The 20,393-nt window shown below is 46.5% G+C and overlaps 1 protein-coding gene across 1 annotated transcript; it reads right to left on the bottom strand.

Moving 5' to 3' along the window:
• Positions 1-16,211: 16,211 nt before the first annotated feature.
• LOC307027086 (uncharacterized protein) lies at positions 16,212-18,818 on the bottom strand. Its single transcript, XM_079695288.1, has 3 exons — positions 18,670-18,818; positions 17,935-18,000; positions 16,212-17,775 (listed from the first exon to the last, which is right to left on the bottom strand). Exon 3 carries the CDS (start codon positions 17,759-17,761, stop codon positions 16,874-16,876), a length of 888 nt encoding a protein of 295 aa, XP_079551414.1. The 5' UTR covers positions 17,762-17,775; positions 17,935-18,000; positions 18,670-18,818; the 3' UTR covers positions 16,212-16,873.
• Positions 18,819-20,393: the final 1,575 nt, after the last annotated feature.

Here is a 20,393-nt window from a genome sequence, read left to right as displayed (position 1 = left end):
CGGTGCTTTACCGTCCGAACACAAGCATCAATATTCGTCCTCCTCCTTCACAGCAGCAGCAGCAGCAGCAGCAGCAGCAGCAGCAGCAGCAGCAGCAGCAGCACCTGCCCTGCTGCACTTCCATAACCTCGTGCACCGTGAGACCCCGGGCCCCCGGACTTAAGCACTCCCCCACGGACTAAACCCAGTTGTTCACACCCTGCAGAATCTCATGCCCCTGGTCACCTTTAAGGGGGGGTGGATTTTGCGGTGCTTTACCGTCCGAACACAAGCATCAATATTCGTCCTCCTCCTTCACAGCAGCAGCAGCAGCAGCAGCAGCAGCAGCAGCAGCAGCACCTGCCCTGCTGGAGGTTCACACTTTAACTTATTTGTATTCGTTTTTTTTTGTTCCCCTCCTCTGCCTTACACATCCTCCCACGCTCGAGCACTCCTCACTCGGACTAAACCCCTCCATGCACACCGCCAGAACCAGAACCTCACGACCCTGGTGACCTTAAAGGTGTTTGTCTTTGTTTGTTTTTGTATTCCACATAGACAGGCTGGGGTTCAGCACCACGCACAGAGCCTACCCGCTACCTCCAGGGCGCATCACCACATTTTACAAGCCAGGAAAGGTGCATGGATCCTGGGTAAACATTGATTAAGTGTTTTTAAATGTGTGGAACAGTGTTTTGTCACTTTCAAAACTCTCCTGTCATTGACCGGAGAATTTGGGTCGATGTTGTATTCAATCTGGCCATTAATATTCCAGTGAGACGAAGTACGTACATTGACCGGAGTGATCCCATGTTAATGTTGTCCAAATACCGGAACATTCCCTAACCTATGGTCATGAAGGATGGGTCATGACCGAAAGAACGAGATCGCGGGTACAAGCGGCCGAGATGGGTTTTCTCCGCAGGGTGGCTGGTGTCTCCCTTAGGGATAAGGTGAGAAGTTCGGTCATCCGGGAGGGACTCGGAGTTGAACCGCTCCTACTTCGCGTCGAAAGGAGCCAGTTGAGGTGGTTCGGGCACCTAGTTAGGATGCCACCTGGGCGCCTCCCTAGGGAGGTGTTCCAGGCACGTCCAGCTGGGAAGAGACCAAGGGGTAGACCTAGAACCAGATGGAGGGATTATATCTCTTCTCTGGCCTGGGAGCGCCTTGGGATCCCCCAGTCAGAGCTGGTTGATGTGGCCAGGGAAAAGAAAGTTTGGGGCTCTCTGCTGGAACTGCTACCTCCGAGACCCGACCACGGATAAGCGGGAGAAGATGGATGGATGGATGGATGACTCCGGGGGTACTTCCATTCGCTTCGTCTTGATCTGTTGATGTTATTTCATGTCTCGTTTGTCCATTGTGACGGTGGGAAAGCCAGGGAAATGTCCCGGAGATATACTGAGAAATCTTTGTAACAGCATTTTCCTGCGATCACAGCTGTTCAAAGCTACGAGGCTGGGACCGCTTCCATTCGCTTCGTCTTGATCTGTAGATGTTATTTCATGTCTCATTTGTTCATTTTGATGGAGAAAAAGTTGTACATTTAGTGAATTCAGAGTGTCTAAGATGCAAAAGTAGGCATGTTTGAGTATTCAGGTCCAGTGGCTCACTGCGTTAACGCTCGCCCCTGGATGCGGTTGGCCGCGTGTTCGAATCCATGCTGTGGCATACTTTTTTTCATTTTCACCCTTTTTCTATGGATCTCCAAAAAGTCAACTTTGACTTTTTCTGAGTCTGGAGGAATTCAAGGGGAGTTTTCAAGGGACTCTACCCGCCTTATGAGGCACTATTTTCGAATACTTTTTTCCATTTTCCCCCTTTTTCTATGGATCTCCAAAAAGTGAACTTTTACATTTTCTGAGTCTGGAGGAATTCAAGGGGAGTTTTCAGGGGAGTGCATTCTCTCTGCCATCTCCTCCCTGTGTGTGCGTTGCTGCATGCAGCAGCTGCGTGTGTGTGTGTAAACTGCCCCTCCCCTTCGCAAGCAGGCGGGGGAGAGATAGATGTTTCGTCTCGATTTACACATGCTATGACTCCGGGGGTACTTCCATTCGCTTCGTCTTGATCTGTTGATGTTATTTCATGTCTCGTTTGTCCATTGTGACGGTGGGAAAGCCAGGGAAATGTCCCGGAGATATACTGAGAAATCTTTGAACAGCATTTTCCTGCGATCACAGCTGTTCAAAGCTACGAGGCTGGGACCGCTTCCATTCGCTTCGTCTTGATCTGTAGATGTTATTTCATGTCTCATTTGTTCATTTTGATGGAGAAAAAGTTGTACATTTAGTGAATTCAGAGTTTCTAAGATTCACAAGTAGGCGTGTTTGAGTACTCAGGTCCAGTGGCTCACTGCGTTAACGCTCGCCCCTGGATGCGGTTGGTCGCGTGTTCGAGTCCATGCTGTGGCATTCTTTTTTTCATTTTCACCCTTTTTCTATGGATCTCCAAAAAGTGATCTTTTACATTTTCTGAGTCTGGAGGAATTCAAGGGGAGTTTTCAGGGGAGTGCGTTCTCTCTGCCATCTCCTCCCTGTGTGTGTGTTGCTGCATGCAGCAGCTGCGTGTGTGTGTAAACTGCCCCTCCCCCTCACAAGCAGGCGGGGGAGAGAGAGATGTTTCGTCTCGATTTACACATGCTATGACTCCGGGGGTACCTCCATTCGCTTCGTCTTGATCTGTTGATGTTATTTCATGTCTCGTTTGTCCATTGTGACGGTGGGAAAGCCAGGGAAATGTCCCGGAGATATACTGAGAAATCTTTGTAACAGCATTTTCCTGCGATCACAGCTGTTCACAGCTATGAGGCTGGGACCGCTTCCATTCGCTTCGTCTTGATCTGTAGATGTTATTTAATGTCTCATTTGTTCATTTTGATGGAGAAAAAGTTGTACATTTAGTGAATTCAGAGTGTCTAAGATGCACAAGTAGGCGTGTTTGAGTATTCAGGTCCAGTGGCTCACTGCGTTAACGCTCGCCCCTGGATGCGGTTGGTCGCGTGTTCAAGTCCATGCTGTGGCATTCTTTTTTTCATTTTCACCCTTTTTCTATGGATCTCCAAAAAGTGATCTTTTACATTTTCTGAGTCTGGAGGAATTCAAGGGGAGTTTTCAGGGGAGTGCGTTCTCTCTGCCATCTCCTCCCTGTGTGTGTGTTGCTGCATGCAGCAGCTGCGTGTGTGTGTAAACTGCCCCTCCCCCTCGCAAGCAGGCGGGGGAGAGAGAGATGTTTCGTCTCGATTTACACATGCTATGACTCCGGGGGTACCTCCATTCGCTTCGTCTTGATCTGTTGATGTTATTTCATGTCTCGTTTGTCCATTGTGACGGTGGGAAAGCCAGGGAAATGTCCCGGAGATATACTGAGAAATCTTTGTAACAGCATTTTCCTGCGATCACAGCTGTTCACAGCTACGAGGCTTGGACCGCTTCCATTCGCTTCGTCTTGATCTGTAGATGTTATTTCATGTCTCATTTGTTCATTTTGATGGATAAAAAGTTGTACATTTAGTGAATTCAGAGTGTCTAAGATGCACAAGTAGGCATATTTGAGTACTCAGGTCCAGTGGCTCACTGCGTTAACGCTCGCCCCTGGATGCGGTTGGTCGCGTGTTCGAATCCATGCTGTGGCATACTTTTTTTCATTTTCACCCTTTTTCTATGGATCTCCAAAAAGTCAACTTTGACTTTTTCTGAGTCTGGAGGAATTCAAGGGGAGTTTTCAAGGGACTCTACCCGCCTTATGAGGCACTATTTTCGAATACTTTTTTCCATTTTCACCCTTTTTCTATGGATCTCCAAAAAGGGAACTTTTACATTTTCTGAGTCTGGAGGAATTCATGGGGAGTTTTCAGGGGAGTGCATTCTCTCTGCCATCTCCTCCCTCTGTGTGCGTTGCTGGATGCAGCAGCTGCGTGTGTGTGTGTAAACTGCGCCTCCCCTTCGCAAGCAGGCGGGGGAGAGAGAGATGTTTCGTCTCGATTTACACATGCTATGACTCCGGGGGTACTTCCATTCGCTTCGTCTTGATCTGTTGATGTTATTTCATGTCTCGTTTGTCCATTGTGACGGTGGGAAAGCCAGGGAAATGTCCCGGAGATATACTGAGAAATCTTTGTAACAGCATTTTCCTGCGATCACAGCTGTTCAAAGCTACGAGGCTGGGACCGCTTCCATTCGCTTCGTCTTGATCTGTAGATGTTATTTCATGTCTCATTTGTTCATTTTGATGGAGAAAAAGTTGTACATTTAGTGAATTCAGAGTGTCTAAGAAGCAAAAGTAGGCATGTTTGAGTACTCAGGTCCAGTGGCTCACTGCGTTAATGCTCGCCCCTGGATGCGGTTGGTCGCGTGTTCGAATCCATGCTGTGGCATACTTTTTTTCATTTTCACCCTTTTTCTATGGATCTCCAAAAAGTCAACTTTGACTTTTTCTGAGTCTGGAGGAATTCAAGGGGAGTTTTCAAGGGACTCTACCCGCCTTATGAGGCACTCTTTTCGAATACTTTTTTCCATTTTCACCCTTTTTCTATGGATCTCCAAAAAGTGAACTTTTACATTTTCTGAGTCTGGAGGAATTCAAGGGGAGTTTTCAGGGGAGTGCATTCTCTCTGCCATCTCCTCCCTGTGTGTGCGTTGCTGCATGCAGCAGCTGCGTGTGTGTGTGTAAACTGCCCCTCCCCTTCGCAAGCAGGCGGGGGAGAGAGAGATGTTTCGTCTCGATTTACACATGCTATGACTCCGGGGGTACTTCCATTCGCTTCGTCTTGATCTGTTGATGTTATTTCATGTCTCGTTTGTCCATTGTGACGGTGGGAAAGCCAGGGAAATGTCCCGGAGATATACTGAGAAATCTTTGTAACAGCATTTTCCTGCGATCACAGCTGTTCAAAGCTACGAGGCTGGGACCGCTTCCATTCGCTTCGTCTTGATCTGTAGATGTTATTTCATGTCTCATTTGTTCATTTTGATGGAGAAAAAGTTGTACATTTAGTGAATTCAGAGTGTCTAAGATGCAAAAGTAGGCATGTTTGAGTACTCAGGTCCAGTGGCTCACTGCGTTAACGCTCGCCCCTGGATGCGGTTGGTCGCGTGTTCGAATCCATGCTGTGGCATACTTTTTTTCATGTTCACCCTTTTTCTATGGATCTCCAAAAAGTCAACTTTGACTTTTTCTGAGTCTGGAGGAATTCAAGGGGAGTTTTCAAGGGACTCTACCCGCCTTATGAGGCACTATTTTCGAATACTTTTTTCCATTTTCACCCTTTTTCTATGGATCTCCAAAAAGTGAACTTTTACATGTTCTGAGTCTGGAGGAATTCATGGGGAGTTTTCAGGGGAGTGCATTCTCTCTGCCATCTCCTCCCTCTGTGTGCGTTGCTGCATGCAGCAGCTGCGTGTGTGTGTGTAAACTGCCCCTCCCCTTTGCAAGCAGGCGGGGGAGAGAGAGATGTTTCGTCTCGATTTACACATGCTATGACTCCGGGGGTACTTCCATTCGCTTCGTCTTGATCTGTTGATGTTATTTCATGTCTTGTTTGTCCATTGTGACGGTGGGAAAGCCAGGGAAATGTCCCGGAGATATACTGAGAAATCTTTGTAACAGCATTTTCCTGCGATCACAGCTGTTCAAAGCTACGAGGCTGGGACCGCTTCCATTCGCTTCGTCTTGATCTGTAGATGTTATTTCATGTCTCATTTGTTCATTTTGATGGAGAAAAAGTTGTACATTTAGTGAATTCAGAGTGTCTAAGATGCAAAAGTAGGCATGTTTGAGTACTCAGGTCCAGTGGCTCACTGCGTTAACGCTCGCCCCTGGATGCGGTTGGTCGCGTGTTCGAATCCATGCTGTGGCATACTTTTTTTCATTTTCACCCTTTTTCTATGGATCTCCAAAAAGTCAACTTTGACTTTTTCTGAGTCTGGAGGAATTCAAGGGGAGTTTTCAAGGGACTCTACCCGCCTTATGAGGCACTATTTTCGAATACTTTTTTCCATTTTCACCCTTTTTCTATGGATCTCCAAAAAGTGAACTTTTACATTTTCTGAGTCTGGAGGAATTCAAGGGGAGTTTTCAGGGGAGTGCATTCTCTCTGCCATCTCCTCCCTGTGTGTGCGTTGCTGCATGCAGCAGCTGCGTGTGTGTGTGTAAACTGCCCCTCCCCTTCGCAAGCAGGCGGGTGAGAGAGAGATGTTTCGTCTCGATTTACACATGCTATGACTCCGGGGGTACTTCCATTCGCTTCGTCTCGATCTGTTGATGTTATTTCATGTCTCGTTTGTCCATTGTGACGGTGGGAAAGCCAGGGAAATGTCCCGGAGATATACTGAGAAATCTTTGTAACAGCATTTTCCTGCGATCACAGCTGTTCAAAGCTACGAGGCTGGGACCGCTTCCATTCGCTTCGTCTTGATCTGTAGATGTTATTTCATGTCTCATTTGTTCATTTTGATGGAGAAAAAGTTGTACATTTAGTGAATTCAGAGTGTCTAAGATGCAAAAGTAGGCATGTTTGAGTACTCAGGTCCAGTGGCTCACTGCGTTAACGCTCGCCCCTGGATGCGGTTGGTCGCGTGTTCGAATCCATGCTGTGGCATACTTTTTTTCATTTTCACCCTTTTTCTATGGATCTCCAAAAAGTCAACTTTGACTTTTTCTGAGTCTGGAGGAATTCAAGGGGAGTTTTCAAGGGACTCTACCCGCCTTATGAGGCACTATTTTCGAATACTTTTTTCCATTTTCACCCTTTTTCTATGGATCTCCAAAAAGTGAACTTTTACATTTTCTGAGTCTGGAGGAATTCAAGGGGAGTTTTCAGGGGAGTGCATTCTCTCTGCCATCTCCTCCCTGTGTGTGCGTTGCTGCATGCAGCAGCTGCGTGTGTGTGTGTAAACTGCCCCTCCCCTTCGCAAGCAGGCGGGGGAGAGAGAGATGTTTCGTCTCGATTTACACATGCTATGACTCCGGGGGGACAGGCCCGAAGGGCAGCAGCCTCAGCCGTGGCCGAGGCAAAGCAGCGGGTGTGGGAGAAGTTCGGAGAAGACATGGAAAAAGACTTTCGGGCGGCACCAAAGTTGTTCTGGAAAACTGTCCGACACCTCAGGAGGGGGAAGCAGGGAACCATCCAAGCTGTGTACAGTAAGGATGGGACGTTGTTGACCTCAACTGATGGAGTGTTAGGGCGTTGGAAGGAGCACTTTGAGGAACTCCTGAACCCGACAACTCCGCCCTCTATGTTAGAGGCAGAGCTGGAGTATGAAGGGGGATCGACACCAATCTCCCGGGGGGAGGTCACTGAGGTCGTCAAACAACTTCACAGTGGCAAAGCCCCGGGGGTGGATGAGATCCGCCCAGAAATGCTGAAGGCTCTGGGTGTTGAGGGACTGTCATGGTTGACACGTCTCATCAACGTTGCGTGGAAGTCGGAAACAGTACCGAAGGAGTGGCAGACCGGAGTGGTGGTTCCCCTTTTCAAAAAGGGGGATCAGAGGGTGTGTGCCAATTACCGAGGCATCACACTACTCAGCCTCCCCGGGAAAGTTTACTCTAAGGTACTCGAAAGGAGGGTCAGGCCGATTGTCGAACCTCAGATTGAGGAGGAACAATGCGGATTCCGTCCTGGTCGTGGAACGACGGATCAGCTTTTTACTCTCGCAAGGATCCTGGAGGGTGCCTGGGAGTATGCTTATCCAGTCTACATGTGTTTTGTAGACTTGGAGAAGGCATATGACCGGGTTCCAAGGGAGTCACTGTGGGAGGTGCTGCGGGAGTATGGGGTGAGGGGGTCTCTACTCAGGGCCATCCAATCTCTGTACTCCCAAAGCGAGAGCTGTGTCCGGGTCCTCGGCAGTAAGTCGGACCCATTTCAGGTGAGGGTTGGCCTCCGCCAGGGCTGCGCTTTGTCACCAATCCTGTTTGTAATATACATGGATCGGATTTCGAGGCGTAGTCGTGGGGGAGGGGGTCTGCAGTTCGGTGGACTAAGGATTGCACCACTGCTTTTTGCAGATGATGTGGTTCTGATGGCTTCATCGGTCTGCGACCTTCAGCACTCACTGGATCGGTTCGCAACCGAGTGTGAAGCGGCTGGGATGAGGATCAGCACCTCCAAATCTGAGGCCATGGTTCTCAGCAGGAAACCGATGGACTGTCCACTCCAAGTAGGGAATGAGTCCTTACCCCAAGTGAAGGAGTTCAAGTATCTCGGGGTCTTGTTCTCGAGTGAGGGAACAATGGAGCGTGAGATGGGTCGGAGAATCGGAGCAGCGGGAGCGGTACTGCAGTCTCTTTACCGCACCGTTGTGACGAAAAGGGAGCTGAGCCAAAAGGCAAAGCTCTCTGTCTACCGGGCCATTTTCGTTCCTACCCTCACCTATGGTCATGAAGGATGGGTCATGACCGAAAGAACGAGATCGCGGGTACAAGCGGCCGAGATGGGTTTTCTCCGCAGGGTGGCTGGTGTCTCCCTTAGGGATAAGGTGAGAAGTTCGGTCATCCGGGAGGGACTCGGAGTTGAACCGCTCCTCCTTCGCGTCGAAAGGAGCCAGTTGAGGTGGTTCGGGCACCTAGTTAGGATGCCACCTGGGCGCCTCCCTAGGGAGGTGTTCCAGGCACGTCCAGCTGGGAAGAGACCAAGGGGTAGACCTAGAACCAGATGGAGGGATTATATCTCTTCTCTGGCCTGGGAGCGCCTTGGGATCCCCCAGTCAGAGCTGGTTGATGTGGCCAGGGAAAAGAAAGTTTGGGGCTCTCTGCTGGAACTGCTACCTCCGAGACCCGACCACGGATAAGCGGGAGAAGATGGATGGATGGATGGATGACTCCGGGGGTACTTCCATTCGCTTCGTCTTGATCTGTTGATGTTATTTCATGTCTCGTTTGTCCATTGTGACGGTGGGAAAGCCAGGGAAATGTCCCGGAGATATACTGAGAAATCTTTGTAACAGCATTTTCCTGCGATCACAGCTGTTCAAAGCTACGAGGCTGGGACCGCTTCCATTCGCTTCGTCTTGATCTGTAGATGTTATTTCATGTCTCATTTGTTCATTTTGATGGAGAAAAAGTTGTACATTTAGTGAATTCAGAGTGTCTAAGATGCAAAAGTAGGCATGTTTGAGTATTCAGGTCCAGTGGCTCACTGCGTTAACGCTCGCCCCTGGATGCGGTTGGCCGCGTGTTCGAATCCATGCTGTGGCATACTTTTTTTCATTTTCACACTTTTTCTATGGATCTCCAAAAAGTCAACTTTGACTTTTTCTGAGTCTGGAGGAATTCAAGGGGAGTTTTCAAGGGACTCTACCCGCCTTATGAGGCACTATTTTCGAATACTTTTTTCCATTTTCACCCTTTTTCTATGGATCTCCAAAAAGTGAACTTTTACATTTTCTGAGTCTGGAGGAATTCAAGGGGAGTTTTCAGGGGAGTGCATTCTCTCTGCCATCTCCTCCCTGTGTGTGCGTTGCTGCATGCAGCAGCTGCGTGTGTGTGTGTAAACTGCCCCTCCCCTTCGCAAGCAGGCGGGGGAGAGATAGATGTTTCGTCTCGATTTACACATGCTATGACTCCGGGGGTACTTCCATTCGCTTCGTCTTGATCTGTTGATGTTATTTCATGTCTCGTTTGTCCATTGTGACGGTGGGAAAGCCAGGGAAATGTCCCGGAGATATACTGAGAAATCTTTGAACAGCATTTTCCTGCGATCACAGCTGTTCAAAGCTACGAGGCTGGGACCGCTTCCATTCGCTTCGTCTTGATCTGTAGATGTTATTTCATGTCTCATTTGTTCATTTTGATGGAGAAAAAGTTGTACATTTAGTGAATTCAGAGTGTCTAAGATGCAAAAGTAGGCATGTTTGAGTACTCAGGTCCAGTGGCTCACTGCGTTAACGCTCGCCCCTGGATGCGGTTGGTCGCGTGTTCGAATCCATGCTGTGGCATACTTTTTTTCATTTTCACCCTTTTTCTATGGATCTCCAAAAAGTCAACTTTGACTTTTTCTGAGTCTGGAGGAATTCAAGGGGAGTTTTCAAGGGACTCTACCCGCCTTATGAGGCACTATTTTCGAATACTTTTTTCCATTTTCACCCTTTTTCTATGGATCTCCAAAAAGTGAACTTTTACATTTTCTGAGTCTGGAGGAATTCAAGGGGAGTTTTCAGGGGAGTGCATTCTCTCTGCCATCTCCTCCCTGTGTGTGCGTTGCTGCATGCAGCAGCTGCGTGTGTGTAAACTGCACCTCCCCTTCGCAAGCAGGCGGGGGAGAGAGAGATGTTTCGTCTCGATTTACACATGCTATGACTCCGGGGGTACTTCCATTCGCTTCGTCTTGATCTGTTGATGTTATTTCATGTCTCGTTTGTCCATTGTGACGGTGGGAAAGCCAGGGAAATGTCCCGGAGATATACTGAGAAATCTTTGTAACAGCATTTTCCTGTGATCACAGCTGTTCAAAGCTACGAGGCTGGGACCGCTTCCATTCGCTTCGTCTTGATCTGTAGATGTTATTTCATGTCTCATTTGTTCATTTTGATGGAGAAAAAGTTGTACATTTAGTGAATTCAGAGTGTCTAAGATGCAAAAGTAGGCATGTTTGAGTACTCAGGTCCAGTGGCTCACTGCGTTAACGCTCGCCCCTGGATGCGGTTGGTCGCGTGTTTGAAACCATGCTGTGGCATACTTTTTTTCATTTTCACCCTTTTTCTATGGATCTCCAAAAAGTCAACTTTGACTTTTTCTGAGTCTGGAGGAATTCAAGGGGAGTTTTCAAAGGACTCTAACCGCCTTATGAGGCACTATTTTCGAATACTTTTTTCCATTTTCACCCTTTTTCTATGGATCTCCAAAAAGTGAACTTTTACATTTTCTGAGTCTGGAGGAATTCAAGGGGAGTTTTCAGGGGAGTGCATTCTCTCTGCCATCTCCTCCCTGTGTGTGCGTTGCTGCATGCAGCAGCAGCTGCGTGTGTGTGTGTAAACTGCCCCTCCCCTTCGCAAGCAGGCAGGGGAGAGAGAGATGTTTCGTCTCGATTTACACATGCTATGACTCCGGGGGTACTTCCATTCGCTTCGTCTTGATCTGTTGATGTTATTTCATGTCTCGTTTGTCCATTGTGACGGTGGGAAAGCTAGGGAAATGTCCCAGAGATATACTGAGAAATCTTTGTAACAGCATTTTCCTGCGATCACAGCTGTTCACAGCTACGAGGCTGGGACCGCTTCCATTCGCTTCGTCTTGATCTGTAGATGTTATTTCATGTCTCATTTGTTCATTTTGATGGATAAAAAGTTGTACATTTAGTGAATTCAGAGTTTCTAAGATGCACAAGTAGGCGTGTTTGAGTACTCAGGTCCAGTGGCTCACTGCGTTAACGCTCGCCCCTGGATGCGGTTGGTCACGTGTTCGAATCCATGCTGTGGCATACTTTTTTTCATTTTCACCCTTTTTCTATGGATCTCCAAAAAGTCAACTTTGACTTTTTCTGAGTCTGGAGGAATTCAAGGGGCGTTTTCAAGGGACTCTACCCGCCTTATGAGGCACTATTTTCGAATGCTTTTTTCCATTTTCACCCTTTTTCTATGGATCTCCAAAAAGTGAACTTTTACATTTTCTGAGTCTGGAGGAATTCAAGGGGAGTTTTCAGGGGAGTGCATTCTCTCTGCCATCTCCTCCCTGTGTGTGCGTTGCTGCATGCAGCGGCTGTGTGTGTGTGTAAACTGCCCCTCCCTCTCGCAAGCAGGCGCGGGAGAGAGAGATGTTTCGTCTCGATTTACACATGCTATGACTCCGGGGGTACTTCCATTCGCTTCGTCTTGATCTGTTGATGTTATTTCATGTCTCGTTTGTCCATTGTGACGGTGGGAAAGCCAGGGAAATGTCCCGGAGATATACTGAGAAATCTTTGTAACAGCATTTTCCTGCGATCACAGCTGTTCACAGCTACGAGGCTTGGACCGCTTCCATTCGCTTCGTCTTGATCTGTAGATGTTATTTCATGTCTCATTTGTTCATTTTGATGGATAAAAAGTTGTACATTTAGTGAATTCAGAGTGTCTAAGATGCACAAGTAGGCATATTTGAGTACTCAGGTCCAGTGGCTCACTGCGTTAACGCTCGCCCCTGGATGCGGTTGGTCGCGTGTTCGAGTCCATGCTGTGGCATTCTTTTTTTCATTTTCACCCTTTTTCTATGGATCTCCAAAAAGTGATCTTTTACATTTTCTGAGTCTGGAGGAATTCAAGGGGAGTTTTCAGGGGAGTGCGTTCTCTCTGCCATCTCCTCCCTGTGTGTGTGTTGCTGCATGCAGCAGCTGCGTGTGTGTGTAAACTGCCCCTCCCCCTCGCAAGCAGGCGGGGGAGAGAGAGATGTTTCGTCTCGATTTACACATGCTATGACTCCGGGGGTACCTCCATTCGCTTCGTCTTGATCTGTTGATGTTATTTCATGTCTCGTTTCTCAATTGTGACGGTGGGAAAGCCAGGGAAATGTCCCGGAGATATACTGAGAAATCTTTGTAACAGCATTTTCCTGCGATCACAGCTGTTCACAGCTACGAGGCTGGGACCGCTTCCATTCGCTTCGTCTTGATCTGTAGATGTTATTTCATGTCTCATTTGTTCATTTTGATGGAGAAAAAGTTGTACATTTAGTGAATTCAGAGTTTCTAAGATGCAAAAGTAGGCATGTTTGAGTACTCAGGTCCAGTGGCTCACTGCGTTAATGCTCGCCCCTGGATGCGGTTGGTCGCGTGTTCGAATCCATGCTGTGGCATACTTTTTTTCATTTTCACCCTTTTTCTATGGATCTCCAAAAAGTCAACTTTGACTTTTTCTGAGTCTGGAGGAATTCAAGGGGAGTTTTCAAGGGACTCCACCCGCCTTATGAGGCACTATTTTCGAATACTTTTTTCCATTTTCACCCTTTTTCTATGGATCTCCAAAAAGTGAACTTTTACATTTTCTGAGTCTGGAGGAATTCAAGGGGAGTTTTCAGGCGAGTGCATTCTCTCTGCCATCTCCTCCCTCTGTGTGCGTTGCTGCATGTAGCAGCTGCGTGTGTGTGTAAACTGCCCCTCCCCTTCGCAAGCAGGCGGGGGAGAGAGAGATGTTTCGTCTCGATTTACACATGCTATGACTCCGGGGGTACTTCCATTCGCTTCGTCTTGATCTGTTGATGTTATTTCATGTCTCGTTTGTCCATTGTGACGGTGGGAAAGACAGGGAAATGTCCCGGAGATATACTGAGAAATCTTTGTAACAGCATTTTCCTGCGATCACAGCTGTTCGCAGCTACGAGGCTGGGACCGCTTCCATTCGCTTCGTCTTGATCTGTAGATGTTATTTAATGTCTCATTTGTTCATTTTGATGGAGAAAAAGTTGTACATTTAGTAAATTCAGAGTGTCTAAGATGCACAAGTAGGCATGTTTGAGTACTCAGGTCCAGTAGCTCACTGTGTTAATGCTCGCCCCTGGATGCGGTTGGTTGCGTATTCGAATCCATGCTGTGGCATACTTTTTTTCATTTTCACCCTTTTTCTATGGATCTCCAAAAAGTCAACTTTGACTTTTTCTGAGTCTGGAGGAATTCAAGGGGAGTTTTCAAAGGACTCTACCCGCCTTATGAGGCACTATTTTCGAATACTTTTTTCCATTTTCACCCTTTTTCTATGGATCTCCAAAAAGTGAACTTTTACATTTTCTGAGTCTGGAGGAATTCAAGGGGAGTTTTCAGGGGAGTGCGTTCTCTCTGCCATCTCCTCCCTGTGTGTGTGTTGCTGCATGCAGCAGCTGCGTGTGTGTGTAAACTGCCCCTCCCCCTCGCAAGCAGGCGGGGGAGAGAGAGATGTTTCGTCTCGATTTACACATGCTATGACTCCGGGGGTACCTCCATTCGCTTCGTCTTGATCTGTTGATGTTATTTCATGTCTCGTTTGTCCATTGTGACGGTGGGAAAGCCAGGGAAATGTCCCGGAGATATACTGAGAAATCTTTGTAACAGCATTTTCCTGCGATCACAGCTGTTCACAGCTACGAGGCTGGGACCGCTTCCAATCGCTTCGTCTTGATCTGTAGATGTTATTTAATGTCTCATTTGTTCATTTTGATGGAGAAAAAGTTGTACATTTAGTGAATTCAGAGTGTCTAAGATGCACAAGTAGGCGTGTTTGAGTACTCAGGTCCAGTGGCTCACTGCGTTAACGCTCGCCCCTGGATGCGGTTGGTCGCGTGTTCGAGTCCATGCTGTGGCATACTTTTTTTCATTTTCACCCTTTTTCTATGGATCTCCAAAAAGTGATCTTTTACATTTTCTGAGTCTGGAGGAATTCAAGGGGAGTTTTCAGGGGAGTGCGTTCTCTCTGCCATCTCCTCCCTGTGTGTGTGTTGCTGCATGCAGCAGCTGCGTGTGTGTGTAAACTGCCCCTCCCCCTCGCAAGCAGGCGGGGGAGAGAGAGATGTTTCGTCTCGATTTACACATGCTATGACTCCGGGGGTACCTCCATTCGCTTCGTCTTGATCTGTTGATGTTATTTCATGTCTCGTTTCTCCATTGTGACGGTGGGAAAGCCAGGGAAATGTCCCGGAGATATACTGAGAAATCTTTGTAACAGCATTTTCCTGCGATCACAGCTGTTCACAGCTACGAGGCTGGGACCGCTTCCAATCGCTTCGTCTTGATCTGTAGATGTTATTTAATGTCTCATTTGTTCATTTTGATGGAGAAAAAGTTGTACATTTAGTGAATTCAGAGTGTCTAAGATGCACAAGTAGGCGTGTTTGAGTACTCAGGTCCAGTGGCTCACTGCGTTAACGCTCGCCCCTGGATGCGGTTGGTCGCGTGTTCGAGTCCATGCTGTGGCATACTTTTTTTCATTTTCACCCTTTTTCTATGGATCTCCAAAAAGTGATCTTTTACATTTTCTGAGTCTGGAGGAATTCAAGGGGAGTTTTCAGGGGAGTGCGTTCTCTCTGCCATCTCCTCCCTGTGTGTGTGTTGCTGCATGCAGCAGCTGCGTGTGTGTGTAAACTGCCCCTCCCCCTCGCAAGCAGGCGGGGGAGAGAGAGATGTTTCGTCTCGATTTACACATGCTATGACTCCGGGGGTACCTCCATTCGCTTCGTCTTGATCTGTTGATGTTATTTCATGTCTCGTTTCTCCATTGTGACGGTGGGAAAGCCAGGGAAATGTCCCGGAGATATACTGAGAAATCTTTGTAACAGCATTTTCCTGCGATCACAGCTGTTCACAGCTACGAGGCTGGGACCGCTTCCATTCGCTTCGTCTTGATCTGTAGATGTTATTTCATGTCTCATTTGTTCATTTTGATGGAGAAAAAGTTGTACATTTAGTGAATTCAGAGTTTCTAAGATGCAAAAGTAGGCATGTTTGAGTACTCAGGTCCAGTGGCTCACTGCGTTAATGCTCGCCCCTGGATGCGGTTGGTCGCGTGTTCGAATCCATGCTGTGGCATACTTTTTTTCATTTTCACCCTTTTTCTATGGATCTCCAAAAAGTCAACTTTGACTTTTTCTGAGTCTGGAGGAATTCAAGGGGAGTTTTCAAGGGACTCTACCCGCCTTATGAGGCACTATTTTCGAATACTTTTTTCCATTTTCACCCTTTTTCTATGGATCTCCAAAAAGTGAACTTTTACATTTTCTGAGTCTGGAGGAATTCATGGGGAGTTTTCAGGGGAGTGCATTCTCTCTGCCATCTCCTCCCTCTGTGTGCGTTGCTGCATTCAGCAGCTGCGTGTGTGTGTGTAAACTGCCCCTCCCCTTCGCAAGCAGGCGGGGGAGAGAGAGATGTTTCGTCTCGATTTACACATGATATGACTCCGGGGGTACTTCCATTGGCTTCGTCTTGATCTGTTGATGTTATTTCATGTCTCGTTTGTCCATTGTGACGGTGGGAAAGCCAGGGAAATGTCCCGGAGATATACTGAGAAATCTTTGTAACAGCATTTTCCTGCGATCACAGCTGTTCACAGCTACGAGGCTGGGACCGCTTCCATTCGCTTCGTCTTGATCTGTAGATGTTATTTAATGTCTCATTTGTTCATTTTTATGGAGAAAAAGTTGTACATTTAGTGAATTCAGAGTTTCTAAGATGCAAAAGTAGGCATGTTTGAGTACTCAGGTCCAGTGGCTCACTGCGTGGCAAGTCGTGCTTAGGTGGTATAGAGTGACAGCCAATAAAATCACAGCATTACTGATGGTGCTGAACCACTGTTTTAGCCAGCTGATATTTCTTCTGTTATCAGGTTCGACACCCGGTTGGGGCAAAGTCTGTGAATCCTAATGTCCTGTTATTGTGTTTATATGTATTTATTACCTTCAAAAGAAAAACTCAGAAGGTATTATTTATATTTAAGATATGGACCATGTAGTATAAATAATTTACTTATGAATGAGACATGTAGATATGAATCAAAAAACATATTTATTGTAAACAACAGAAACAAAGCAGATTGTCATACAAAACATATCATATATAAGTAACAAAATAAGGTAGAAGTAAATAAAGTAAATAAAGCAGTAGTAAATAGAGAATGAAATAATGTAAAGGTATTATTTATATTTAAGATATGGACCATGTAGTATACATTTACTTTTGAATGAGACATGTAGATATTAATCAAGAAAACATCTTTACTGTAAACAACAGAAACAAAGCAGATTATGTCGTACAAAACATATAATATATCAGTAACAAAATGAGGTAGAAGTAAATAAAGTAAATAATATTTTGTTAAATAAAGTAAATATAAGTAAATAAAGCAGTAGTAAATAGAGAATGAAAAAATGTAAGTCCAGCTTGATGAGCATGTTTGCATTAAAGTTGGACCTTGATGCACATGTATTCAGCACGTCACCGGAAGTAGCCTGAGCAGCAATGGCATCAGATGTCATCCAAGCATCCGGCGCCCTGCTGGTGTTCGTACTCATGCAGGAGGCAGTCTGTCAGGTAGTGTGAAGACACAGAGATCCCGTTCCAGCCATCAGAGTCCCCATACTCTCCAAAGGGAGCTGGCTTGGTTTCCTGCCGAAGGAACTGGGTAATTGTCTTCTGGTCGTACTTTCCTTCCTCACCATCCATGATGTTCTTACAGCTGAGGAGGTACGCCAGGTCAGCACGTTCATGTTTCAGGTGCATCAACTCTGTGATCTGCTTTGCCATATCAGTGGGTGACTTGCCGCTGCGCCGGAGCTCATCCAGTACCGACTTACAGATGGCTTTCTTGTAAGTCAGTACTGCTGGCAGCAGGTTGGTGAACCTCTTAGGGAGCTTTTCCAGCCAGGATGGGTTGTCGGCATACCACCTCTTCCGGCAGACTTTGCAGCAGAGCCTTGAAGAGAGCAAGTAGTACTGTCCGTTGGTGCCGACAATCACACGAGGCCTACCAACACCAGCAGAGGCAATTTGAGGCTGAGCACAGCCGTCAATACACGGCAGAGTGTAATTGTTCCTCAGCCTTCCCATCAAATTGTCATTTTCTGGCTTCCAGATGAAAAAGGGATGGAGCTGAAAGTACTTGGCGCAGGGAAAATCATAGACGCTGTCAATCAGCTCTGGTTGGGGAGGGCCACGCCACAATGACACCATCTTTAGAGGGTTGCGTACAGGAACGGGGCCTGGCCAGAGCCCCATGGATTGCAGCTCCATCTTCATCCAGATCCTCTGCTGCGGCGAACAGTTCCAATGACTGACATCCTGGTTGTAGGAAGGAGGAGGAGGAGGAGGAGGAGGAGGAGGAGGAGGAGGACAGCTGGGGACCGTTGATGGCATGGGTAATGGCTGACCTAGGCAGACAATAAATAAAAATACATGGCAAATAATTACGATTGTGTGTGATTTTTTGGAAAAATGATTTTTAGCAAGTACACATCCAAATGAGAAACATTCAAACACTTGAAGGTGCCTCAAACATGTGATGTATTATTATTGTTAGTATCACTCACTTTGTGTTGGTGCAGCTGGTGGATGCAGTGTCGGTTGACTGGCCTCTGCAGAAATCTCAGGAGCCACTATAGAAAATATTAAAACATGTCATTATTATCAACAGTAAAATAAAGAAATATAGTGCAAGTAAATATTAAAAAGTAAATACAAAAAGAAAAGTAGTTTAAAAAAAATGAAGTAGTGAAATAAGAGTTTATATGCAAGCTATTGGAACGATACAGCCAATGGCGTCTGGCCAACAGCACAGCTGAATATTGTAGAACCGATTAATGAAAAGTAAACTGCTGTTAACTTGTCCCCACGCTGTGTTTTGTAACAGGGATGGGTTAGTATATCTAACCCCGGTTTATTGGAAAAATAATAAGGGAGTTAATGGTAAACTTACATGGTAGTTAGCGTTAATTTATATATACATTAATGTAAACGCACACAAACACGGAGGATTTCGCTCCAAGTAACTTGCGGTAATTTCGCCTCACCAAGTCAACAAAAACACAATAAACTCACACAGAAATCCTACCACATGAACTTTAAGCAGCTTAAGTTGAATTCACTTTACATTAACATGTAATTCATCCTAAAGTGCCTTGTGTGCATGCAGCCGTTAGACACGATACACGTAGGAAACACGGACCACTTTATAGCTTTCATTGAAACTAAAACACGTCAGACAAAGCCCAGATAACATAACATTACATGTCGCTTCTCTTTTAATTCATGTTACTATAACTTACCTTGTAGTTTGGTCGTAATGTCAGGAGTTGAAAAAGTCGCTGTCCCGTCTCTCAATCACTCACTCACTGAAGGAGAGCGGGGCAAGGAGCAGACAGGTCTCACTGGCAAAATTGCGCCACAGCGCCACTCGCGGCCAAAAATATATTACATCGGCAACGATTCAACGGTGCCATAGAGAATGAATGGGAAATCGTTTATGCAGGATCATGGAAAAATCATGAAACAATCCCCGGGGCCCGCGCGTTGGGGAGGGGCAGTTTACACACACACACACGCAGCTGCTGCATGCAGCAACGCACACAGAGGGAGGAGATGGCAGAGAGAATGCACTCCCCTGAAAACTCCCCTTGAATTCCTCCAGACTCAGAAAATGTAAAAGATCACTTTTTGGAGATCCATAGAAAAAGGGTGAAAATGGAAAAAAGTATTCGAAAATAGTGCCTCATAAGGCGGGTAGAGTCCCTTGAAAACTCCCCTTGAATTCCTCCAGACTCAGAAAAAGTCAAAGTTGACTTTTTGGAGATCCATAGAAAAAGGGTGAAAATGAAAAAAAGTATGCCAGAGCATGGATTCGAACACGCGACCAACCGCATCCAGGGGCGAGCATTAACGCAGTGAGCCACTGGACCTGAGTACTCAAACATGCCTACTTTTGCATCTTAGAAACTCTGAATTCACTAAATGTACAACTTTTTCTCCATAAAAATGAACAAATGAGACATTAAATAACATCTACAGATCAAGACGAAGCGAATGGAAGCGGTCCCAGCCTCGTAGCTGTGAACAGCTGTGATCGCAGGAAAATGCTGTTACAAAGATTTCTCAGTATATCTCCGGGACATTTCCCTGGCTTTCCCACCGTCACAATGGACAAACGAGACATGAAATAACATCAACAGATCAAGACGAAGCCAATGGAAGTACCCCCGGAGTCATATCATGTGTAAATCGAGACGAAACATCTCTCTCTCCCCCGCCTGCTTGCGAAGGGGAGGGGCAGTTTACACACACACACGCAGCTGCTGAATGCAGCAACGCACACAGAGGGAGGAGATGGCAGAGAGAATGCACTCCCCTGAAAACTCCCCATGAATTCCTCCAGACTCAGAAAATGTAAAAGTTCACTTTTTGGAGATCCATAGAAAAAGGGTGAAAATGGAAAAAAGTATTCGAAAATAGTGCCTCATAAGGCGGGTAGAGTCCCTTGAAAACTCCCCTTGAATTCCTCCAGACTCAGAAAAAGTCAAAGTTGACTTTTTGGAGATCCATAGAAAAAGGATGAAAATGAAAAAAAGTATGCCACAGCATGGATTCGAACACGCGACCAACCGCATCCAGGGGCGAGCATTAACGCAGTGAGCCACTGGACCTGAGTACTCAAACATGCCTACTTGTGCATCTTAGACACTCTGAATTCACTAAATGTACAACCTTTTCTCCATCAAAATGAACAAATGAGACATGAAATAACATCTCCAGATCAAGACAAAGCGAATGGAAGCGGTCCCAGCCTCGTAGCTGTGAATAGCTGTGATCGCAGGAAAATGCTGTTAAAAAGATTTCTCAGTATATCTCCGGGACATTTCCCTGGCTTTCCCACCGTCACAATGGACAAACGAGACATGAAATAACATCAACAGATCAAGACGAAGCGAATGGAAGAAACCCCGGAGTCATAGCATGTGTAAATCGAGACGAAACATCTCTCTCTCCCCCGCCTGCT

The sequence above is a fragment of the Notothenia rossii genome (genome assembly GCF_949606895.1).
Source record: "Notothenia rossii genome assembly, contig: scaffold_68, whole genome shotgun sequence".
Lineage (NCBI taxonomy): Eukaryota > Metazoa > Chordata > Actinopteri > Perciformes > Nototheniidae > Notothenia > Notothenia rossii.
Note: the sequence above shows the minus strand (reverse complement) of the source record. Positions and strands in the feature narration are given on the sequence as shown.

Excerpts from the sequence above, each read along its gene's own strand:
- LOC307027086 (XM_079695288.1), bottom strand. The coding sequence starts at position 17,761 with ATGCCATCAACGGTCCCCAGCTGTCCTCCTCCTCCTCCTCCTCCTCCT.